General features: G+C 39.1%; 3 protein-coding genes across 3 annotated transcripts; all 3 read right to left on the reverse strand.

Annotated features, from left to right (window-relative positions):
- Positions 1 to 732: 732 nt before the first annotated feature.
- LOC103189312 (homeobox protein Hox-C6) lies at positions 733 to 2,545 on the reverse strand. Its single transcript, XM_007909660.1, has 2 exons — positions 1,965 to 2,545; positions 733 to 1,368 (listed from the first exon to the last, which is right to left on the reverse strand). Exons 1-2 carry the CDS (start codon positions 2,362 to 2,364, stop codon positions 1,109 to 1,111), a joined length of 660 nt encoding a protein of 219 aa, XP_007907851.1. The 5' UTR covers positions 2,365 to 2,545; the 3' UTR covers positions 733 to 1,108.
- Positions 2,546 to 14,658: 12,113 nt separating this feature from the next.
- On the reverse strand, positions 14,659 to 17,056 carry hoxc8a (homeobox C8a). Its single transcript, XM_007909657.2, has 2 exons — positions 16,332 to 17,056; positions 14,659 to 15,931 (listed from the first exon to the last, which is right to left on the reverse strand). Exons 1-2 carry the CDS (start codon positions 16,765 to 16,767, stop codon positions 15,633 to 15,635), a joined length of 735 nt encoding a protein of 244 aa, XP_007907848.1. The 5' UTR covers positions 16,768 to 17,056; the 3' UTR covers positions 14,659 to 15,632.
- Positions 17,057 to 23,009: 5,953 nt separating this feature from the next.
- On the reverse strand, positions 23,010 to 26,033 carry hoxc9a (homeobox C9a). The gene is made up of 2 exons (XM_007909658.1): positions 25,335 to 26,033; positions 23,010 to 23,969 (listed from the first exon to the last, which is right to left on the reverse strand). The coding sequence occupies exons 1-2, from the start codon at positions 25,870 to 25,872 to the stop codon at positions 23,719 to 23,721; spliced, it is 789 nt and encodes a 262-aa protein (XP_007907849.1). The 5' UTR covers positions 25,873 to 26,033; the 3' UTR covers positions 23,010 to 23,718.
- Between the last annotated feature and the right edge of the window lie 241 nt (positions 26,034 to 26,274).

The following is a 26,274-nucleotide window of genomic DNA, read 5'->3' on the forward strand; positions in this document are numbered from 1 at the left end:
AAATTTCGAGCCCAGGCATATTGACTGACATTATTTAAGTCAGATTTTTTAAGTAAAAATATTGGAATAAAATGATAATTTTAGCCTCGTAGATACATTCTAGGCTACACCTTAGTAGAATGTATGTACTTGGTTCATTTATTGCAACATTGGAAGCATCCTTCCGGCCTTAATTTAGAAGGTTTATGGCTCTTATCTACCCCAATTTACCATTAGCTCATTCACCAAGAGGCCAACAATTAGGTTTGAGCCTCAATCTGTGTGCACAGTTATTTATTTATAAGGGCAAATCTGAATTTTGCTTTGTTGTTTAATGCTTAATTTGCAACTAATTCACCTCATGGCGTGTGTGTGTGTGTGTGTTGTGCATTGCCCGTGTTTCTCCCCATTTTATGAGTTTACAGGTACAGTTATGTGTTGTATCAATTTCCGTTGTGTAACTACACTCGGTTGGTGTATTTACAGTGAGGTGTCCTCCCCTACATGCTCTTTCAATAGGATTTATTGTCAATCGTTTTCAATGTTGGTGTGATTTCTTCCAGTCATTTGTATACACACCCACATGCAGACACACACACACACACACACACACATACTCGGCCTGCACAAACCCTTGAGTACAGAGGAAAATCTCTTTCGACTGTGTACCGCCACAGTTATAAACAAAACCTGTCTTAGATTTGTTTGCAAGATAACCCCTAATGTTTTAAAAAAAACTTGACACAACTTCTGCTCTCTGCAATAAATTCAGTCTTTATCTCATTGTAAGCTTGCCTTAAGCTACACGACAAACAAATACTCGCGGTGTCTCTAACTTTCAAAAAAAATAAGCACTTTATTAAATAATTAACATAGGTCCCTTTTTCACTGAAGACATAATTAAGACGGTTGAGTACATTTATAGCTAATGCTACCGTTGACTGGCATTCGGGCGCGTTTTTTCTCCTACTTTCTACAGAATGGGGACTATGCATAAATAAAATGTTCTCCTTCGCTCTAGCACCAACAGTTCCGATAGATCCAGGATGTGTGATTTTTTTAAAACTATTACATAACTTTGGGGAAGAGAATAATCTTTCCCAGAAAGGTGACTTTTCCCTCTTTTATTTTAGTCCTTTTCCTTCTCCTCGCCTCCTTCCTGGGCGCCCACAGGCGGGACTGCTGGGTTACTCTCCTTTTTCCACTTCATCCTTCTGTTTTGGAACCAGATTTTTATCTGGCGCTCCGTTAAGCAAAGTGCATTGGCGATTTCAATCCGCCTGCGTCTCGTCAGGTAGCGGTTGAAATGGAATTCTTTCTCTAGTTCGAGGGTCTGGTACCGGGAATATATTTGACGACCCCTTCTACGATCGGGTCCATATCCCACCCCTGTAAATATTATACAAGAGCGGGGGGGAGAGGGAAGGAGAGAGAGAGAGAGGGGATGGGGTGGGGAGAGAAGATAAGAGGTCACTATACAACTTAATGTTAAAACATTAACATTTTTTTTATTTTATAGGCAATTTACGCAGTAAAATGTAATCAATAAATAAACGTTAATTGTTTGTATTTTTTATCTGAAGGGCATCCCATTCTTTATATTACATTTGACACATCCGTTGTCCTGTTCAACCCATTATTATTGCTTTCATGTGAAAAATTCCTGCTTGCTGAACGAATTTTGGCCTTTTTTAAATATAATAATAGTAAGATTGCAATTTCCCTTGTGTTAACATGGATGAAGCAACGTAATTCAAGTTGTACAGCTAGGCTTAGTGATAAGCATATTTTTATCTGCATCAAATCTAAATAAAGTGTTGGGTTTTAAGAGGCTAATTTCGGATTGGGTTGCTGGTGTGAGATGCAATCTAAGATAGATGCCTTCAGTTAGATATAGAGTGCAGTATACAAGTAGCTGTCTATAGGTTCACATATATACCGTTTATCTAACCATAAATTGACTATGAAACGTCTCCAATACTCACCACTGTGTGAGTTGACTCGTTGCATCCAGGGATATATTGGGAAATTGCTTTTCTCTTCTTGTGCTGAGCGCCTGATATGTTCCCCATTGAGATCTTGGGCAATGGGGTTGTCTGTATTGTTTCCCAATGCGTTTTGCCTGCAGCTGGCTGGCAGATCTTTTTCCTGGTAAAACGCGTTGGATCCGTAGTCAAATGGCGCTCGGCCGGAGCCGAACACCACATTTTCTTGTGTGGAATAATACGGAGAGGAATAAATTCTGCCCTGGGACACAGCAGCCCCGTACGTGGAAAAGTGCCTGACTGGATCAAAAGCGGCTGAATTTAACCCGGCGCTGGGTAAGATCTCTTGGCCGCTGGCTAAATGGCAAGGCAACGATGGGTTTGCAAAATAGGAATTCATAGCTCAAGCCTTGCCTTTATTATTGAATGATTTTTCAATAATATTTTTTCTGGACTCGAGTTTACAGACTGTAACAAGATTGTTATAAGGGACGGCTCCACTACAAGGCAGACAAAATGACAACGTCAGCTGACTCGATTCTGACCAATAACAACCTGTGTGTCATGGACGAGAGGGGGGGTTTGGGGGGTTTGGGGGGGTGGGGGGTGAATTGTTCTGCTTGACTCAAGACTCCCAAGACAAACAGAGTGAAAGTACGCGAAATCCGAGGCAGCTTTACGTCTTGTATTTTTTTTATATATGTATAAAAAACCCTTAACAATCCAAATGAAAGGTAGGATTGCAAAACAAGCCACAGCGCCATGGCTGGACAATTTCCTACCTTTTACATGAATAATATTGCTATTTCTAGGGAAAAAAAATAAGGGGAGGGGAAAATACAAAATTGCTGCCTGAATTTTATTTGAGGTTATTTGCTTCAACGTGCGTTTACAGACATGAGCTCCTTGAAGTAATATATTTTGGATGGTGCTCTTGAATTGTAAAGGGATAGAAAGAAAGACACACGTGTTGTTACAGATCTTTATCTTAAATATTGTGTAACATCCTGATTGACCTGTTTTCCTTCCAAAGATAACCTCCCATAGCAAATCTGAATATGGTTTTACATATATGCTTCACACGTCTTTTTGCTCTCTCTCTCTCTCCCTAGAAATCGTATCGAATAATCAAATTACGATGAAATATATCAGGCTTGAGGGTAAAAAAAACAGCAACACTACTGCAAAAAGCAAAGATTTTTTTTATCCTTTAGCTCTCGAAGTTTCTTGCTTAATTTTTAAAAAAATCTGAGAAATCTGGTCCCTGAGTTTCCTAATGCACAAATTCAACTTTTAGGTATATTAAAAGGACAGAATGGGAAGTCGATGTTGTGCATTAATTAGCATTATATACTTTTTCAAAATGGGGGGGGGAGCCAATAAAAACGTTCTAACTTCAGCCCACAATAAACCGTTTGCTGATAAGAAACCATTTTTAGTTTGTCGAGGAATCTAAGTTTATTGGCAGCCCCTCCCCCCTGTATTGTAGTTATTGAGATTCGAGGTTTCCTTGCACTAAATTCCTAATAATCTGCATCAAAGAAAATGTTCTATTGTTTGCTTGGGTGGAGAGGGAAGAGGGAAAGATAATTCCAAATTGCCCCCTAAATATCTAACTCTCTAAGACGAGCAGCTCACAAGCATTCTATTAAAAAAAACACAACTTTATTCTCCTTGCTTCTCATCTCTTCTCCCCTTTCTATCCTATTAAATTCGTTTTTGTTCGACTATTGTGTCAGGCTTTATTCGCTGTGAGTGTGCAAGCATGGCAAGTTTGCCTGCACTGTGTTCCACAATATAGCTAGCTGCATGTTTATTTTGTGCAAGCTATTCAGAGTAACACTTTCAGTGGCGTTTTTGACTTTCACAACATCTCACCAAATGCTTCAATCGTTTGAAATTAATCTAGAGGAAAATAGCTGTCTTTTTTAAAGAACCCCCCCACCACCCCCCGAAGTTTATAGCCTTTTATATATGAACATGAAACCAATAAAGAGAAGTACTTCATGAGTCTTTAGGTCAAAGGTTTTCCTACTAGCAAAACGCGTTCTTTTTTCTCTCTCTCTCTCTCTCTCTCACTCTGTCTGAGCTGAAACGAAAATTGGCTTCATAATTTAAAACATCATTTGACTGAAACTCTTACCAGACGCGCAAAAAGAAAGCCTTTTTTGCCACAATGAAGGAGAACATGTGAGAAAGGGAGGGAAACACACACACAACACACACAGTCTAGCCTGTCTGTCTGCCTGTCTGTCTGTCTGTCTGTCGTTCTGTTGATATTGTATATCTGTTCATACTTTCTGAAACGTATTTGTAATTTTAGCCCCCTAACTCCTGAAGCCCCTTATGATCAAAGTCAGCGTGCTTTGACTATAATTAAACCCATTTATGGTAAAGCATTTTTTAAGAAAACAAACACAAATTGAATAAGCCGTTCGCTACTTCTTTCGGTTATTACCAGTATTGATTTAATTAAAGCTAAACAACTATATTAAGCCAGTTAATTGATGAATGTTTCCTGGGAACTTGCTTTGAAGATTATTGAAATAAATTGTCGAATTTCTGTTGTTGCTGGCTGCTTGCATGCTGAACCATTGATCGCCATTGACTCGAGGTTTGAAGATAAGACAGCAATTATATGCCTCAAAAATAGGCAATATTTAGAGAGACGTTAACTTATGAAAAAAAACAACAGTTTAAATACTTACCTCCCCCTACACTAATATATATATATATATATATATATAACACTGGGGTTAAGTAAAGCGTTGATTTTTGTCAATAACCGTTCTTCACAATTGCGAATTATTGACCGACTGTTCTCTTCATGTAAAGCCGCTGTGCACCAGTTATGCAGTCAATTTCTTGCATATAGTTGCAAGGTGTATTTCTTTAATTGTGCTCTTTCTTTTGTGTCTGTTTTAGGGGTATTTTTTTGGACTGAGTGGCCGGAACCTCTTGTGCAGGGCTGCACACAATGAGCCTGGCGCAAGACTGTTTGTGAGCTCGGAGCTGGCTGGGCTACAGGCCTGGAGGAAAAGCTTTGCTGAGGACAGAACTCTTTCGACAATGTAATGTTACATTTTTAAAAAAAAAACTATTCTCTGAATGTATCTTGTGTGCAAATAGTACCGTGACTGCATTTCTGTCCACACCAGTAACCTGAAAATATCGAGCGATTTTTTTTGAATTAAAAAAAAACATAATAAGGTTTATTCCACACGCGTTCTCTCTTTCAACCTATTGTGTCTTATATCCGTCATTGCGGGTTTATGAAAGTTATCGCGTTATCTCCAAACCTTTAACCGCAGTATATATGTATCAAAATACAAAAGTTTACTTTTTTCTTTAAAATCAAGTCAGTTATTTAGTTACCTAAAGCAATGAACACCGTTTTGCAAACCCGATTCTCTATTGTAACCCCCACCCACCTCACCCCCCAACAGCATGGAAAGAAGCTTGTTATCTTTGTATGGTTACTTCACGTTTGCAATCCGGTTTATGCCCTATTTAGCCAACAGTAATAACGATTCATTTTATCCAATAAACAGTTATATTCCTGTGAACTGCTCTTTTTTCCCATAAATCAGATGATTCATTCAGATAAAACAAGTCTATAAACTTCACTGTGGTTTTAAAGGAAGATTATGAAACGTATATAGATACATTTGCATATGTATTTTATTTTGGTGTGCGTTTTCCAGATAAAGGGCCTTCTTGAATAATGCAAAAATGACTAGAAAATGACAACCTTTGATGCAAAAAAAAAATGGCTATTTGAACAGTGTTGTTTGTGTGTGGCTTTCTTTTTTTTAAAAAAAGAGGGGGGGGGGTGGGGGGATAAACACAACGAATAAAACTTTGTATTTTCAATTCAAATATGGTATCGTTTGTGTTGTGTTTATTTTCGCTAAAGGGGGAGACCTCCTGTCACTATAAAACTGCTTAACCTCTTGTGGTTCATAGTTACAGTGCGCCATGTCCTGACTGGAGACCATCACGTGGTGGCAGCACGGCTGAACACGTTAAAATTCATGAAAAATACATGAAACACCAGAGTCCAGCGCACAAAGGGGGAAAATAACAGGCTTTACAGCTTTTTTTTCCAATTAAATTCGCAATTTTTTCTTTTTCCCCTTCTGTAAAAATTCTTCGGTCAAATTCTTTATGACTTACACCACTCGCCCAGTCTGGTGTCGCAGGGACCCGAATTACTCAAACGCACCCCCTCTCGTTTATTTAAATGAAGATCGTACCTAACACCTACAACATTTGTGAATTAAAATTAAAATTGCCCTGTATATTGGACCACCACAGCAAGTCTCAGCGGTGTCATGGGCTCTCTGCAGACACACACACACACACACACACACACACAAACATTGCAAAGAAGGTAAATATTTTTATTCTGTTCCAGGGCACACACCGATGTGCTTATACGTTTGTGCTCTCAAAAGGTCTGAGTCCCATTTAAAATTGCGAAACAATTGTCAGCAACACCAAATGCACAATTATTTCTCCAACATAATTTGAAAACTTTTTTTCTACTCTAATTTTACACACACACATAAATAGAGAGAACATATATTATATTCTTTCCATATTATTTATATATATATAATTATGGAGGGAAGAGAAATTCCACCCGGTCCAGAATATTCTCTAAGCATCTCAGAACCCTCCAGAATTAGGAAAATAATTGAATTTAGTTTTCTCTTTGAATCGGTTTTCTGCAGTTTTCTTAAAAGAAGTTATAGGGGAAAAAAAGTCTTCTAGGTTTATAGGATTCGGACAATTCTACATGCTCTGAACTGCCAAGAAAATAAAGAGTAAATGTCGCCCCAGGTGGAAATGCATTCCACTTCCCAATTCCTTAAGTAGAGCCTTTGATCTGATGAACCAGTCATTAGATTTTTTCCCCCAATGATTCCGCCATTGATGCCTTTGGGTTTCAGCCTGGCCGTTGGGTTGAAATCGCGGGGCTGTCCTTTGCTAAGTGCTCACAGAACCAAATTTACAGCAGTTCTGAGTCATTTAAAACGACTTTCACTCCGCTTAATTTCCGGAGTGCTCTCTCAACCGTTTCCAGCTCAGTTTTGAATAACATTTCTCCCTCCGCGCTTTCACACAGCCCAGAATCGGTGACAAGGGAGGGGGTGAGCAAGTGAGAGCTTTGTTTAACGGCTACAGTACAGGCCAACACACTTCACTGAAAAGCGCCAGAATGGAGTTGTTTTATAAATATATTTGACGCCAAATTGTCATCATCTGTAGAGTTTTCTGTTCATCAATATATTACATTTCGGGGAAAATACAAAGCACATAATAATTTGGTTTCGCTCTGTTTAATCCTGTATATCAATCTGAAACTCCTGATCCACTTAGAGACAATTTAGGAATGATTTCCAATGACAGATTTCGAAGTGTATTTGTGCTCTGCCAGACAGGTATTTATCCAGATTGTGCCCCACATTTTACACACAATATACAGTGCACGCTTCACGCCTGAGTGGAGCCTTTTTGCATTTGCTCGTTAAACGGATATGGCAAAAAAACACCCTAAATATAATATTATGGTTAAACAATGGAATAAACCGAGCAACACCTGCACTTGACTGCGCATTTCTAAAGTTTGCACTACGTTCGAACGCTAAACATGGTTCAATTTTAAGAATAATAATAATAATAATAATAATCATTGCATTTGATAAAGCCCTTCACAGAATATGCTCTAAAGCGAATTGACGGTATATTTTGTGGGCGACATCACAAGAGGGTATCTGTCCCTGGCGGATCCGCCTGTGGTCTCTCAAGTGATGTTAAATTAATTTTAAAACGATGCAAATACTGAAATCACGATTGCCTAGCTAAATGGTCTTCGTTATATTTGGCTGTATTGTCAGGCCTGCAAATTGTGGGTATGAATTTCTGCACAAGTTTGGTTTGACAGATACCTGCTATTCGTCCGGGTTTGAAAAACTTCAATGAATAAATGATATGAACTGAGCGAAAGATGCCTCGGTAACTGGTGTAATATTTGATGGTTTTTTTTTTACCGCTCGTGAGGGCAACGGCATATTACAAATAAAATTTGGTAGATAAGTTGTAAACGTTTCAGAAAACACAACAACATCCATTTACAGCACAAACAGATTCCAGAATAGACAAAAACAGTCGCTCTGTATCAGGGCGCGACCGAAGGAAACAATTTACACCTCTTGGCAGCCATAGGGCTGTATAGAGCTCATTTACCCGTTCCTTGGTTTTGTAATTACAACCAGAATTGCTTTGATTTGTAAGCTTTCCCTTCTGCACTCCCAAGCCTAAGAAATAAGACCAACATCCTAATTGCCTTTCAAGTATTTATATCCCCAAAAGGCGTAAATGTTTTAACTATTCTGTTTCAACAAGAGGAAAACATGGGATTATGTGAATACATTATTTTAGCGCGTACACACACATATGTTATATATATGAGCTTTTCAATAAATGAATTTAAACAACATAGATCAGGCGTTTGTTTTATCCTTCCTCGCGAAAAAATCAGTACATTTTCACTAAAACGTTGTTCTAATTATTTTTATCATTTTTCACGCGTTGTGGTGGGGGCAATTTTTGCTTAAAATATTGCATCGCTCGACATTCTTTAGAATAAAGGGGGAGAGAACACTGCGAGGTCGCGGAAGGGAGGGGGCACGTGTACACACACACACACATATATATATATATATAGAGAGAGAGAGAGGGGCTTTTATTCCGTTTAACGAAAGGTTCTGCGCAGCTCAGCAGCGCCACGGGCGAGAGTATTGTTACACTCCAAAGTGTTCAGGGAGGGGTGTGTGGGGGTCGGGGAATGAATGGTTGACGATGCATCCATTTGAATTTAATTACGGAATTAAGTTTCTTCATTAAAAAAAACGTCAACCAAAACAGGGCGAAAAGGCGCATTTATTTTGGATCAAGGTTCGATTTCCCCCCAAAAGCGGAAATAAGCCCCCAATGACGTCACGCCCCTCACCCCTTTTTTTTACATTTATCATTGACATTAAGACCAAGATTCCGAACCGATATCACTACCATACCCCGACCGCGCGATTTCACCCCCACACCCCCCCCCCCCCCACCCCCAAACTCTTATGTTGGCAGTTGTAACAAATCCAAAGGCTTACCTAAACCCGGACTGAACCGATCCCGGATGGAAAGTAGGATTCCCATTCGCTCCTCTTCCAACCGATTACCTATTAAGAACCTTTCCGACGTCGATGTGGCGAATTTCGGAAACATTTTTTTCCCCCTCCCCCACCCACCCACCCCCCAGCCCCCACCCCCGTACACGAGAAAACAAAAAAAAAGTAGCGGTGATATTTATAACAACTGCATTTCCTAAAAGAAAAAAAAATGCTTCTTGATTTCTGTCCCAAGGGTAGATTGGTTAAAAAAGGGGGAGGGAGGGAGAGAGAGAGGGAGAGAGAGAGAGAGAGGAGAATTAAAAAAAAATCAACGCAGAAATAGACTTGGGAAGGAAGGGAATCTCGCGAACTTCATCCCCTCCCCAGCAAAAAAAAATGAAAAGATATTGAGGAGAGGGAGTTTGGATCTGTCTCGCCTTTCCCTTACACAAGAGCCGTTTAGGACAGCGTTACTGCGAAACACTCTCAGAAAAACCACAATAAAAGTTCACGTCCATGTCTCTCGTCCACATGATCCGTATCGGCCAATGGAAGTTCTGAACGAGTCGTAAAGTTTTATTGCTAAAGCTGTAAATTTTCTCCCAAACAACCTGGAATGTAATGCATTTTTTGTGGCGTGTGCAAATGTACTGCACTGTCGCCATGTTGAGGGCCCTTCCTTATTTTAAAACCCCCTTCTCCTCATTTCATTCTTTGCCGAGAGCGGGTGGGACTTGGAGGCGACTGACTCCCTTCTTTAATACCGGGAGGTGAAACAATTATCAGCCTAATAAGACTTCCCGAGAGAGCGAGAAAGAGAGAGAGAGAGAGAGAGACGCTGTTGCTCGCACAGACTCAACAGGTCTTTTTGTGTCTCTGTCGTTAAACAATCTTAACACACACATACACATAACTAAATGATTCTTTCATCAGCAATCTAATGCTCCACAACTGTGGCTAATTATTTTGATGCTCAGTCGCCTGTTTGCTGGTAAACGTTTGAAGGGAAGTTCACCCGAGCTTCCGGGAAACGGTAGTTATTTTAACGCATTAAAAATAGGAAGAGTGCGAAGAGAGCAATATTGTTTTAACTAAAGAAAATGACACATATGATTTACCTGCATTGTGTTTTTTACTGGGATTTGCGAAAATATCTAAATGTTAGCGTGCAGTTTATGAAAAGTATATTACTAAATAGTTAGTCAGTGTAGATAGATAGATAGATAGATAGATAGATAGATAGATAGATAGATAGATAGATAGATAGATAGATAGATAGATAGATAGATAGATAGATAGATAGATAGATAGATAGATAGATAGATAGATAGATAGATAGATAGATAGATAGATAGATAGATAGATATTGATACACGGCTCACTTGCTGAATATCCTAATATCCAACATTCTCTAAATATCAGATTCAGTTTTATATAGATATAAAATTAATATATCATCAGATACACAGATTATAAAAACATATTAGAAAGGGATAAACCAGGATTCAGACTTTTGTTTGAAACGGTTAGTGCAGTCGGAATAGCTCTTTGTGAGATGGAAAAGATTACATGAAACAAATACACATATGCAATCATATTAATTGTTGTTAGCATTTGGAATCGGATACTTTTCGAGGTGGTGTTTAAAATAAAATGTTTCAGAAAAGACGCAATGGGTCCGCATTGCAATGTTCCCACTTCAAATTGGTGGCTTTTGGCCGCTACATATTTCGCCCTACGATTTTTGCACCTGTAACCCACTTGATTCATTCCCTCCTTTACATAAAGCTCCTTCAAACTTGTCCAATTTTTCTACCTATGCACATTTCACAACCTCTTCATTGCAAATCATCACATCAAGTATTAGCGTTAAACAGTCTAAACATCAGGTAAGGTGAACAGTTGTTCTGTATTGTTACAGACAATCACTGCTACATTACAGAAACAGCTTCAAATGTACTCAAATAAACGCGATTGTCTTTCGGCTGTGACACGTCTCAGCTCTGATTCACAAATCTATTTTTTTTTGCAAATTCTGTTTCATATTATGAATAAAATATTTCTCCCTGTCCAAACGATGGATTTACTCGCCTCGCGTTATGGATACAAGGCATTATAAGTTGGTCTGACACTCTGTTTACTGCATTAAATATATGGCCCTCCACACTTATACATTCCTGTCTATTAAGGTACAATTAAACAATTGCGGTCAGTGCATCGCCCTACTAATTTACAATGTTGGCCTGTTTGAGAAAACAGTGTCCCAAACTATTATTAACAGATAGAATAAATGGTTATTCTATGAACATTTCTTGAATGCTATTTTTTCGTATTGGACTGTTGTTTCAATTTCATGATATTGGATTGACTCCTCTCTCGTATCACACGCATAAGAAGATTCAGTTTACTCGCATAATAAAGTTAGGTTGTTTAGAATAAACTTTTGTAAATGGATAATTCAGAAAATGGTACAAACTCTTACATTTTCCCTGCGAGTTTTCAACAACCGAATAAAGCAAAGCGCCGCCTCACTACATGAAAACCTATTTGTGAACGATATTGGTGAAACAGCATCACTGATATTTTTTTCCTGTAAGTAGTTCCGCATAAATATTTTGGGTTGGTTTCCCCAAATAAAAAAGCCTTTTGTTTTCATTTTTTTAAATTTTGCGAAGTCTTCACGCCGACCTAAAGTTTCAAATAGATCCATGTATTAGGTTTAATTCAGTCAGTTACGTTCAGCTGTTTAGCTGCTGAGATCCAAGCGAAATTAAGGAGTGTTCCTCGGATACAACGGAAAACAAGGCTGAAAATGGGTCGCTGTCTCGCCGTCCCAAATTCCCAAGTTAATCAACAATGCAGACAATTCCAAGTGGCTTCCCTGGATAATTGAACCAGACAACAGGAAAAAAAAACTTGTGGTAACCATTTGTCCAGATGGTCTTCTCTTCATCCAACCTCTCTTACACCGAGCCACCCCAAAAACATGCCCCGCAAGAGTCCAGACATGAAGCGCTGCTGAGATTTTATTTGCCTTGAAGTGCGAACTCCACCTTAAAGGTTAACTAGGAATAGATGCATTTTTGATACAAACACTTTGTTTTTCTCGGCACTTACTGTGAATGAACTTTGCTGGTGATAGAGCACGATGTAGTCACTGAACAGGATTCCCCACTTCAGCAGGTTAGACTAAGGTAAACAGAAACAATCTACAGTGACTCGTTTTTGCAGTTTGATATATCAAGGACAGATTCGGTGGATTAAGAAAAAACGTTGGCAACTTCAAAACACTCGAAAATGGGCGGCTTTAACAATTAGATTTGGCACTGAAGCGGGACTCTGTCTTATTCTGGTCTTATCGTTACCATCGACATAAACAAAACAGACACACACACACACGCACAACTACAAAAAAAGGAACCTGGAACAATTTATCACCGGGGACTGAACTGGGAAAAGAAATACCAAGGTATATTTCTGATCAAGGGAAGCCAGACATTTACACACACATTACACACACACACACAAGCCAAACACCTTTGTTTGTGTGTATACATTTCTTTGTCTCTCCGATTAAATAAACATTCCTCTTTTGTCCTGTTGTACTCAATTCGCCTTAGAAGAATTTGCAAGTATTTTATATTGGTTCCAGTTAAGTTTTATTTGGGCTACCGATAGGATTGGTTTATCAATAAATTGGGATTTGACCGGTATTGCACTTTGGACGCTTTACCCCCGTTGAAAGGACATGGATAAAGTTTAGAATATATTTTGATACAAGTTATTTTTAATAAAATATTCTCTTTATCTTGGTACCATGTTACTTGGTAACATGACGGTTCGGTGTAACTTTTAGTTCTCTTTTAAGAAAAATCTTTCAAGTTTTTTTTTCTCTGCGCAAATAAATCATCATCAACCCTACTATTAAAGTTTATTTTCCCTTCAGGACAATGGAGCACTTCCGGATTGCTCCCGCCCTTTTCACAGAGATGTATTGGAATGAAAATAAAATGATAAAGTGATTTCATCTTTTTTATTATTATTATTGAAAAAAGGCATGGATATATCGCTCAATTCAATTCCAAGGAAATGGGGACATTTCATATTTTTAAATAACAATTTAACTCGTCTCCACCGGATTAAGCTCACTGGGTTAAATTGTTATTGTTAAATGTGTTTCGGAAATTGAATGAAAGGTTATGCAGGGTGATGAGAATTTTTTAAACAAATGTTTCCGAGTAATCTTTTTTTAGGGAGTGTCTTTTCTAATCCAATATTTGCCTTCACTCTTCGCTGTGATGAAACTCCTACCCCTGAAGCAGAAACGTTCTCCTCAGAGAGACGACGGGATCACAACTTTCACCGCTGCTGTTAATGGGGTTGAGACATGAAGCTAACCCGGCGGGTTTCTGCGGGGTGAGGTCAGAAAGGACTTGTGCTGTTGTTTCCTTTGAGTCTCAAAATAAAAAAAAAGGTCCGTTTCTAAAAACAAATATACAGGATGTGACTTGGCGAGGTCCCCCCTTGGAGATTATTGCTGTTTTTTAGCTAAATTCCTGCCCTAATTCCAATGTAATATCCAGCACATGGACCATTGATGTAATATATATTACATAAGCTTATACTGACCCAGGTTGGAGCAAGACAAACAGAATAGCATTGGATTAAACACGAATCCCTTTCAGTATCTACTCCTTTGGTCTTTATCACAGACTAACGGACCCCTGGACTGTTACACAGACTGAGGCGGCCTCCATTTATGGGCTTTTATTGGGTCTTTTTACACAAAGGTTATAGAAATCTAACATAAGTACATTTAGTTCCCGTTAGACGCACTGTAACGCTATCCCCCCATGCACGTTAAGAGTTTAAAGTTATTTGAGTGCAGTTATTATACACAGTGAATGTAATCTGTTGAATTCGGTACCATTAACAATCCCTTCTGTTGCACTTTTCAAGACACTAAAACACAATTGGCACCATATTCCCCCCGATCGTAAATACCCCCAATACTATTTGGATAATGACTTTACTTTACAAAGTGTTATTTCACGTTTCCCCTCAAAAATCACTTTACAGCTCACTCTTCCTCTTTCAATCAATTGTGTGGATTGATTATTGATACTGAATAACAATAAGACTGTATACATAGATTTGGTGATCATGAAGTTATATTGTTGATGATATAACAAGAATGTATTGCAATGGGATGTTTCACGTTGTTGTATATATTTATTGTCCTTTCTGTGTGTCTCATTTATTTAGAAATATTTAAATATGTAGAAACACAATATAATTTCCCTTCCCCAATCTCACCTTCTCAGGTGGTGTTCATAGGTTCTTCTCGTATGATCTTAATCTTCTCGAGCTATCACTCTATTCTTTAAATATTCAAATGAACTTTTTTTGACAAAAATATTCCAAAAGGAATTATGTGAGAGGAGTGATGTTGGTTCTGTTGCACCAGGCGCATAATTGGTGACACCAAGTACCGCTTTTCCAAAAAAAAAGCCTCACAAAAGTATTTAAATATTTTATCATTACAAGCCATCGGGAGATGTCTGTGTCATTCACGAGGGAAGGGAAAGTAATTGACATTTTCATTTGTGCCGGTGAAAAGTTATACTGTGACATGTTAATAGGCAATTTAATCCTTTTGAAAACCAACCTTTATTCACTTTACCGTTATCACATTCACTTTTGCACATATCACATACACAATACAAAGAGACTGTTGCTTGATGCGGGTCGTTCATCACAACAATCCCCTTTTACATTCATACTGTTTTTTTTTACACACGCAGAACTATGTTTACATAAAACAACTTACGAAGTTCGAGCATGTTGCGACAACAATTACCAAGACATATATCAGTGCACTTAATACCTAAACTATGTCATATTTTTTAATGATATGTTTTTCACAATACTGTGCATTGTCGTTATAGGCAGTTTTAGTTGTTGGGAGCATGTTTGGAAGTGAAGAGAGAGAGAGAGAGAGAGAAAGAGAGAGAGAGAGAAGCAGCATTAAGCAAAATGGTTTAACATGCTGTGTACTTATCACAGCACTTTTAGGTAGTGTAATCAGCTTTTATTTTTTTCTAAAAAAATAGTGTGTCCCGCTACTCAGTAGCTTTCAGCCAGTCAGGAGAAATACTAATCATTAAAGAATTCTAAGGGAAGCGACAGTGTCCAGCGAATTGTAACACTATTATCGATTTGTATGTGGATCCCCGGGGGCTGATTGAGGCTTTACTGCGCTGGCTCCATAGGTAGTTCAAAGCGACAATAGTGAAGGACGGGCACAAATAAGTTAAGAGACAGGAAAAAAAAGGGCAAGAAATTCAAATTGGAATATAAAATTATAAGCAAAGTATAACCGAGGCGCATATACTTTGAGATAACTTAGATAGATTAATAAAGAGATGGGAGTCCATGCTATAACTCAATTGTAAACAGAAATCTAGCATTAATGTTTCTTAACAAATACAACTGTCTGTTATTCCTTCGGTGTCTCCTCTTCCACCTCTTCTTTTTCTTCCTTCTCCTCTTCCTCGTTGGCCGGTTCCTCGCTCTTCTCGTCCCTGGCGCTCGGGAATTTATCTTTGTTGTTTTCTTTTTTCCATTTCATCCTGCGGTTCTGGAACCAAATTTTGACCTGCCTTTCTGTCAGTCCGAGAGCGTGTGAGACCTCGATCCGACGCTTCCGCGTCAGATAGGGGTTGAAAAGGAATTCTTTCTCCAGCTCCAGCGTTTGGAAGCGACTGTAGGTTTGTCTGCCGCTCCGTCTTCCTGGCGCTAAGGAGAAAACCAACCATTTAACAGCCACCTAATCAGAGCCATTAAGTTTAATACTATATGAGCCCAAACAGATACAATTTCCCTAACAGCTCTCATGCAAAGGAATATTATGGGCATGCAATTAACATGCAAATAATTGCTTTTTAAACATATATTATATCCAATGTATATATAGATTATAAATAACAACAACTTGCATATATACATATATACATACAGCTGCATAGATAGCTATCGAATTCAAATCATCATGCAAATATATTGTATTGGTTGAATACATATCAATTAAGAATATTAATTTTAAAAAATAACTTTTTCCCCCTATTAATGCAATCACACAAGAGGGAAGGGTAGTGGGGGGGGGGGGGGGGAGAAAGTGGAAATAAAAAGCTCTAACCGTGCGGTCTCATCCAGGGGAACATTAGATTAGGAGACGAATTTTGATTTAAGTGGCCTTGTGCCTCGCCAGTGTTACTGCCGGAGGAGGATTTACAGTCAGGATATTGCACCATGCTCGCCTCTTGCTGGGTACCATAAAGCGACTGCCTCGGCATAGGTTCGTATCCATAAAATTTAGAGGCGTCCCCGTGGCACGTCAATCCGCACGGGCTTTGCTGATATCCGGAGGTGGAAAGGGACGAAGTTCCATGGTGGAAAAATTCTTGGACATGTGAAGGGTGCTGAAACCCAGGCCCGCCGCTGCCTGGTCCGTATACTAACGCGTGACTCCTGCCGACGCTCTGAGGGAATCTGCAGTCATAGTAGGAAGTTGGGTCCAAGGATTCGCCGGTTTTGTATTTGGAGAAGAGAGGATTGACAAAATAGGAACTCATCACTCGGGGGGGAAAAAAAACCTCACTCACAAGGCGTTGGAGGTTTTGCAAGTGGGGGAAAGACACCTGGAGACTGGCGCTCTGCAAAAAAAACCCCGGTTTTGTAGCGTTTTCAGAGCAGGATCATTGTGTCGGTATGTGTGTCTGGGCAAAAGCACTCGTGTGTTCTACACTGTTGGTCGGTAGGTAGAGCTCTTACTCTGCCTGTCACTGGCTTTCTCCTTAAACACCACCAGCGAGAGCTCCAAAAATCCCGGCGGTGAGGCAATTTATAGTCATCAATCCTGAATCCTGAAGACGGAAGGCTGTGCTGTGTAGCAATGACTTGGAATAAGGGGTATTGAGGGGAGGTATGTGGACGTAAAGACTGCTGCAAAAACTCAAGATGATGGAAGAAATGGAAGGTGCGGATTAATATCGTTTGCCCTCCTCTTTATTTGAAATAAATAAAGCCTCTTCACGGTTTAAATACATGCGCCGTGAGGGGTGAGTCGAGGTTACCTTCACACAGGTAACAATATGGGGCAAGAGGAGGTGAGTCTGGATGGAAATACAAAATGAGAAAGGGGGAGGGGGGAGTACAAGAGTAATAAATTTGAAGACGATTAGACTTTTTTTTCAAAAAAAAGGTATATTATGGTAACTTAAAGACGCGTCATCTAACAAATGTCTATTGCGTCATATTCACACAACGTATGCACTCCCAGTTGGGAACAAGTCAAGAAAATTGACGGTTAATTGCGAGTTTCTTTCAATTTTATTTTATTTCACCATACAAAAAAAGATAGAGATTGTCAAAATCAGACCCAGGTGCAAGAAATCAGGAAGCGGGTTTGCAGGGAGGAGACAAACGAAGGCTAATTTAACTATAAGCATATCTTGCTAAGTAGCTTTAACACGTAAATCACGCGAGGGAGAACTGATATAGTGCTAGGTTAAAATTAATTGGATTTATTTGGCCTTAAAAGGAAACAAAATGCAGGTAGCGACTGGAACACGAGTGAATAAGACATTCCGAACATTGGGTGTCAAAGGGCTTTATGACTGTCTAGGCCGCAGACTGGGGACTAAAGTTTTCATTTTATGATTTCCGAATCAATTCGGTTAGTCTTATTTACCAGGTCAGCCATTTGCAATGTTTTAAAATTACTATTTCCACAAGGAACTCAACCTGGATGACTCAAAAAAAGGTTTCGGATTAAAATAATGGAAGCATCACAACACGTTTGGTGCAATATTTGCTTAAATATATTCAGTGCTGGTATGGACACGGCTTTTGCGATACATGGGTAAATGCCATTGGTCTTGTACATAGCAATGAAGCAGTCAGATTCACTATGTCCCCGTGTAAATGCACACAAACATAACATGCCAATGTACTATTTCTGTTCCACCCTATGGATGCAGTTTCTCTCTGGAACACGATCCGAATTCAGTATCACACTCTTCCTGGTCTGTGTCATTGCGTGAAATTCCTAATCCGGTCTTGGCACATTGCAAAGTGGCAAAGAAAAGTGTATTAAAATCAAGTGAAATTGTTATTCGTTTCAATATCATTCCATCCCATTCCACCAATGAGTACTTTTTTAAAAATAATACATACGTAGGAGCTACACGACCAGCAATGAAATAACCCCTCCCCAAATAAACCCACACAACTAAAAAATTCTAGTAAAATAAAATAATGTAAGTTAGCAGTTAGAACCTTGATAATGGTGTGTTAGTGTCTAGCGCAATTCCACATGAACTCCCCATGATGTGAGGCGGCTCACCTTCTTTTCCCAAACACAAAGCGATGTTGACTTTTTGAACATATATATAAAAAAAAGTTCATTTGTGAAACTTCGACAAACCAAAGAAAAAGTCAAAATCGAATATTGAACTGGACTGGTTTTATTAGTGAGGCGTCAGGGAATAGTCAGTGTGTGAGTATGTGTATGTGTTTATGTGTCTGTATCTGTGCTAATATGTTTATTAGAGATTAGTGAAAGTGCAGAGTCGGGCTTTTAAATTGTGGCTTTTACTTTCTTTTTTTAAAAAAAAGGTACTTATATAATGTGTTGTGAATTCAGGGTAGTTTGAAAGGATTCAGAATATTTACCCAATGCCAAGGAAACTCTAAGACGGCAGTCATTCTGCACTCACAAAAAAAAATGTTGAGAAAAACAAAGCATCTCGCCAATTACTGAGCCAAAAATCAACAAGGTAAAAGAAAATGGCTATTTTTAAAGTCAGGAATTTTCAGGATTCACGCAAAAAAGAGTCCTAGGGTACATTATATACCTCGGTCGATAAATATCGGTTGAGAGTCCAAAACCTACCTAAGTTCAGTTGAAATCGTAAAACGCCAAATGGCTGTGTATATAGGATTGTAATTACAGCACCAAAGTGGATCTTATTATTTAACTTTTTGTTGTTAACCAAAAGTATATTCTGATTTTAAAATAATTGTTTTTTGTTTGCTTATTGGCGTTCTGAATACTAAACGAAATGAATGAACTAAATCCACCCCAAGCGCACGACCCCGCGCCTCTCATTTCACTCCTAATTAAGCAACACTTAAAAGCATTTTGTTTTATCTGTGAAAATATAAATAAATTGCTCGCTGTTAACGGAAACGGCTTTTCATTTTCGTCTTGAATTACCGACAAGACTGATGCTTTTGCAATCGATAATCAAGTCGATCCTGGCAATGTCTTCGCGTCTTAAATCCTTACAGATACCTTAAGAGAAACTCCAAAACTACATCTAACCTCGCAATCCACTGGATTTTAAAGTCTAATTGCGTTAATTAAAACCGGAAGGCTATTATTATATTTTTAAATAATAAAACGCGTAATTATATATCATGTATCCTGTTCCCATTTCATTGCGTTGAGCACTTCACATCCTTATCAAAGGAACACATAGCTTACAATGTCAACGAAAATCAAACAGAAAAGTTCCCATGAACCGTATAAAATTAAATGTGGGCTCCATAAATGTCTCATCTATTTATGTTTCACAATCTTAACATTTACAGTTGTAATAAAAATCACAATAAAATTTTAAGACTAGCGAGTTCCCCAGCGCGGATTCCTCCTAACATGAGTTTACACTTCCTGACCTGACACTTGTATCATTATCACGAAATTATTTATAAATATATTTATGATTCTTTCTAGTAGATTAATATTGCTTGTACAGCAGTGTCTTTTGCCAAGGTCCTGATCATAAATGTGTCCAAAGATTTATGCCCGTCGCTTGTAAAAACTTTTTTTTTTTGCATCGTAAAAATAAGCAAAGCTTCGTTTCCAAGTGTATCCGAGAGCATGGGACAAATTGTGACGTTGTGTGTTTCCTCTTTAATTGCTACTTAAATCGAATTCGTTTGCGAGCAAACTGTGTGTGGCTAAAATTGTGCAGATTTGCTTGTCAAAATGTTGTCTTTCTGTGTTTTATTTTTTAAGGAAAGTTAAGACATACAAATAAAATGCGACGGGTCATGTTGCGATTCACCAGTCTGTAAACTTTTCCTCATGTCGAATCTAAATGTTATAAAATAAAACGCATTTTTAACCCCATTTAAAAATTGTATTTGCTTGAATAGAATGGGTGGACAGTATTTTAAAACGCGTCAGTCGGTCCTGTTGCAATTCAGTCCTCTAAAAAGTAGTCAGTGTTGAAAAAAAAGACCCGAAAGACTACTCTCCTTGTTTCGCTAAAGATTGATTTAGTATATTGGTAAGTTGCACGACTCTAATATGTTTCTTTCCTCGTGAAAACAAGAGCCCACTCTTTATGGGGCCTCCAAATAATGCCAGGATTTGGGCCATCAGGCGAGTGAAACCGCTTTACTTTTGAGCAAGATTGCCACCTAGCGTCCGTTTCTGGGATGCACACGCCTTCGGGACCTATTTTCTCTGCAATGTCACGAACGCATGTGAACACACAACACGGCTTACACGCTCCACATGTATGACACAAATGGGGGCGCATATTTACACGAATCCGAGCTGCCCTTTTTTTTTCCAATGCACATTGCCGTGTGAGTCGAGTAATATATATATATATATATATTTTTCTCTCTCTCTCCCTCTCTCTCTCTGGGTTCTTTTGATCTCTTTCGCCACATTGGAGCCTCTGCGTTTCCAGCTTGCAGACAAAACACGAGAAATAATCGAGTTTCAGAGGCCAGCGTGCTCACGTTCATTAAACCATAAAGTAATTACAGGCAGACGTCTAGCCTGTCCTTCTGGTTCTTTCTGTCTATTGCCGTCTCATCCACAGCAATGGGATAAACAGGGTTATAAATACCGAGCTCCTCTTCCGGAAGCTTTTCTCTCCCCTAGCTTCTAGATAAAAGGCTGTAAGCAAGACCATTATCTGAAAACTTCCTGGAGAAAAATCCAATAAAATCGTTTTTCCCCCTTTTTTATTCACCCAAAAAGGCGATAAACGCAGGGGAGAATGCGTGTTAGAGTCGCTTAGAACTGGGGCCAGAATATATATATATTTCTCTCTATATATACAAACAACGAAAATATTTAATCGAAAGGAAGCGAGACTATTACACAAGACCTTTTGAAATATAAATTCCTTTTCGCAATACTTTACGAACGGCAGCGAATGCTTACTTTATCTATTTTGGTTCAACATCATTTACTTGTTTTGTAAGAAAGAATAGATTTCTGAGCGCTAATGTTCGATGACAATTTTTGTTTCAACTCTGCTTCTAAACCGAAGCCGTTCATGTTTCAAGTTGAGCTGCAAAAAACAGGGATTAAAAACGGGTTTCACGATGGAAATAATCCCATGTGCCTCTTTGTTAGTGCTTCCAGTGTAAAATCAAAATCAATTTTTTTTTGTAAAGGTCAGTACAATTCAAGTGCAGGGATATATTAATCTGAAAGCAGTAAGCAAGCTCTTATGCGATTACCACCAATAGTTTCCATGGGAGCTGCACATTGCCATTAACACAGCCGAGGAAATTGCGGATCATTCATTAACATTTTAGCCAAACGAAAATGCTGAGAAACTAGGTGTATTTTCTCACCCTGAGTATCCTTTCCGTATCACATGTATGATATCTGTTACAAAACATAATATATCTCGATATTATAGCTTCTCTTGAATTTAGGGAAGGCACATTTCTCCCTGTCTCTGTCTTGTTTATCTCCTGCAATGCAACACTGCGAACAAATACACACAAATCCATTCTCTCATTTTCTCCACATCTCTCTGCAACAGTCGAACGCACACAAGTGTGAAGAGTTGAATATGTCACCAGGGATAAGACAATATATTTGAGAATATGTATGTTAAGTTGTAGACACACCACAAACAAACACACGTGCAGAGCGATGGAATTCTATCTGCGTTACATTTCAGACCAGCAATTTGCACAGTGTTTCCAATGGAGAAAGAGAGGAGCTTTGAGGACATATCTTCTGAATAGTGGCGGCCAGACTATGACAAACTAGAGATCATCAATGGCTAGAAATGTGGCAGCAAAATGCCACGTTTCTCGCCATTTGAAATGATTTCGAATTTGAAGTTAAAACGTTCAGGACAAACGTTCGCTTACACGCTTTTCAAAAAGCACTTTTTCAAGGGGGGGAAAGGATCCGAAGGCGAGTTCCGAAGTTGGGCAGAAATCTCAATTGCAGATTGCATTAAAAATTGTGGAACAAAAGTGAGTGAACACGAATATCATTTTTTTTTAGAAAAAAAACTTGTTTCCGTTTCCGTGTAAGAGCATCTCATGGTTTGTGTGTAGTTAAATTAATAAAACTAATAATAATATTTTGCAATAAGAAACCCATTCACGAATGTTATATACATTTCCATTACACTCACTTAAAAAAAACACTGAGGCGCATTTGTAAGGCAATCAAATTTAACAATTAGGATTTAACAAGTGTCGCTGTGTATACGCACTATTCCACAGGAATCTGGATTTTTACAGAATTTCTGCTGCTTTTTGTTAACGATTTCGACGATTTTATAATGCAACCTATTAATGCAATAGCACCTGTGAAACATCTGGATTTCTTTTGTATAGTTAGAAAAACAAACCACTTTTGTATTCATCCAAAATTTTGCTTAAATGATAACACTGGTTGGGTATTACCCTCAATCGCTTACAGTCTGAGACATGCAAAAACCCTGAGAAAAATACGCAAGTAAAAAAAAAATTCGCCTACTTTTAGAATGGAGTTCATTTAAAATGTATTTTTGTGAACAAAAGTGAAACTCCACTATTCTTAAATCTAGTTAAATTAATTCGCTGGAATATGAAAACATCTTTTGTACTAGAAGCTTCTTTTTTTGCTCTTTTGTTTTTCTGTTCATTTGCAGCTCCCGAAAGAGGGATGAATTGTGAATTTACTTTTATTAAAGATATTGTTTTTGACCGGATTAGGTTTTGAAAATTGCCATCGAAAACACATCATGCGCCACCTCTGCTCGCTTGTGTGTTGTCCAAGCACATTTTTATTAAATGAGATTAAACAATGAAGACCCCTTTGGAGTTAGGATTCAAATATATTTAAATAGATCTACGGACTACAACGAAAATATAACATCACAAAAATAGTGACAAAAACAGTTATTGGACTAATAAAATATCCAAGACAGAAACGAACAATTGACACAGTTTTCTTTCTGCACCTCGGTACAAAAAAATGTGTGTAACACACTCACGACGCCTAATATATAACATAAACAAGTGTGATTAAAACTTACACTTTTTTAAATAATAGAAATTCAAGTATTCTTTAAACAAAATGGAGTTTCGGGTCGACTGACGGAGTGAGTTTTTCTGTGGTATATTTTGCACACAGGACAATGATGGGAGGGGATGGAGGGAGGGAAGTTTTGGTAAATTAATTTAATAGGAAAAAAAAGCGCACAGTCCTCAGTTCCGAACTTTTAATATGGCGATATTATTAATATTTTAATAATGTCACGTCAGTTTTCATTGCTGGTCTTGTCGCTCTTTTCCTTGTTCATTTTTTTCATCTTCATCCTCCTGTTTTGAAACCATATTTTGACTTGTCGCTCAGTCAGATTAAGCACCCTGGCAACTTCATAGCGACGGTCCCTCGTTAAATACATATTGAACAAAAATTCCTTCTCCAACTCAAGGGTTTGGTATTTGGTGTAAGGGCACCGTTTCTTCCTTGTGGATCGAGCGTGTATCCAATTTGCTGCAGGGTTACCTGAAAACAAGGTAGGAATTGGGTCAATATTGAACTTCCATTTGCACGACAGAAAACAACTCTAGACACTCCAAAACCCACACAAACATGAAGGGAAAATGGACACAGATAATACATTCAAATTTTAAATACTTCAGTTAATTACGCCTCTCTCTTTCTGTGTTTAAGGCACCGCCTCATCCTCGTAGTAAAACTCACAGATTTAAGAGCATTCTCACTATATTTTTCGCTTCTTCCGGGTGACTTGGAGAAGTTAGTTTACTTTTAGTGTGTTAAGGGACGGTGGGGAGGGTGGGGTGGGAGCTTTAGAATAGCACTCGAGGCTATAAAATACACAGCCGTTGCTTTCCACGCGTCTAACAGGGAAGAACCTCTCGGCTTCTAGGCATAAGTGGTTCCGTTTATGAACCAACATTGCATTAAAGTAAAAAATAGAAGCCTTTTATGAGAGGTAGGTGAAACTATTATGTGTTTAATGGGCGTAAGACAGTGGCCTAGCACCTGTTTATCGGTTTATTCCGACATTCTCAGGTTTTAGCAAAACCCCTTTGAACATGTTTTTCTTGGTTCACATAAATTGGCCCACAAAATACACAGTCAATCCGCTTTACAGTATATTCTGTGAAGCTCTCTGAGAAGTCTCGAAAAAGTGATAAGGCGCTATGTCAAATACAAGGATTATTACATGATTATTATTATTAATTGCCGAATTGTTCCAGGGGGTCAATATTCGCCTGTAATGCACTGTACATCTAAACAAACCGCTCTACTTGCTCGGGGTCTTTTTTTCAATGATGTGCCATGTGACTGAAACTTATTATTTTGGAATGAGCCTTCCTATTTTTTCCCCTCCTGTTCAGTTTCTCTCTTCTATTCTGTTCTGCTAACGAGACTGAACATGAGAATCGGGGTCATTTGCATTATATACACAACATTTGCTGAACGCGTGAAGGCCAGAGACCCCGAGATGAGTCACTTCATCCTAGTTGCTTTCTCCCCTCTCCCCCTTCCCCCTCTCGTGTTTATCCCTTATATTCAGGTGTTAAATGACATTTTGACATTCTTTTCTCTCACACAACGAACCGAATTGTGGTCATTTTCAGGTGCAAATGGGCACCTTGGCTTTCCACTGAACTACAGAGCATATCAGCAGCGTCCACAGCAGTGAACGGGAAACTTAATTAAATTGTCCTAGAAATACGTGGCTCCCGGTTTAAAACGAGCAAAGATGCTCCCAGGTATATAGGCTACGCTGTGTATTCATGCACTTCTGGTCAGGGGTAATTTAGTACCTTTGGACAGAGTGTCATGTAGCCAGTGTATAATCTCCCGGTTGTAAATAACTTTGATGTTGCAAGTACTTACTCGGATCAATTTCCGTCTTTTCGTCTTTGTGCTTGGCTGAAACCATGGTCTCCGAACCTGGGGACGGGATGCTTTGCAAAATCTTATCTGTTGAAGATCCGTAGATGTAGTCTGTGAAGCTGCGGCCGTCGGTGCACTCGCTTCTCCTCCCCGGGAAGCTCTCGGGCTTAACCCCATAGTGCCTGCCGGTGGACGGGAAGCCGTGGTGGAACGGCACGGGGCCTGAGATAGGCTCCAGCCAAGAGCGCATGTACCTGGTGTCAGTCCCCAGATGAGGCTGGTGGGAGTAGGGGTGATACACGCCGGTGACGGCCACCGATGACTGGGAGTGCGCGGGAGCCCAGGTCGTGGTAAAAACTGGCGGTTTGGGAGTGAAACTACACGATGGGAAATCTGTACAATCAGGGACTAATCCCGCAGGTCGTGGAGCTGGAGGGTGCGACCCAGAGGCGGCGAAGCGAGCCGCGAACATCTCTTCGTTCTCATGGTTTATAATCGAGTCGACATAGTAGTTAGTGAGAGCACCACTTGTCGACATTGTGGCTTACATTTAAGGGAATATTCTAGCAGAGTGTATGTATACTTTCTTATCTCCTATACAACAATCAAAGCAGGTAATTATTTTTTTGCTGGGCTCCTCACTCTGCCATTGGTCTCCGCACCTCACGTGGGCCCTATTTGTCAAAAAAAATTGCAGTGGGGGGAATCAATGCGCCAGACTCGATCTGTTTAATATTGGGATTTTTTTTTAGAAAAGGGGGGGGGGGGGGGTGGGTGGTGGTGGTGGTGGGGTGGGGGTGGGGGGGGGGGGAGAGGGAGGGGGGGGGTGAATGACTGGTGGCTAAACAGCATTATCATATTAACAAGACAAGAAAAGGGCTTTTGCAAAACATGAGCTTTTTAAAAATTAAAGTTACTTCATATCAGTCCACCCCAGGCG

The sequence above is a fragment of the Callorhinchus milii genome, unplaced genomic scaffold (assembly GCF_018977255.1).
Source record: "Callorhinchus milii isolate IMCB2004 unplaced genomic scaffold, IMCB_Cmil_1.0 Scaffold27, whole genome shotgun sequence".
Classification (NCBI taxonomy): Eukaryota; Metazoa; Chordata; class Chondrichthyes; order Chimaeriformes; family Callorhinchidae; genus Callorhinchus; species Callorhinchus milii.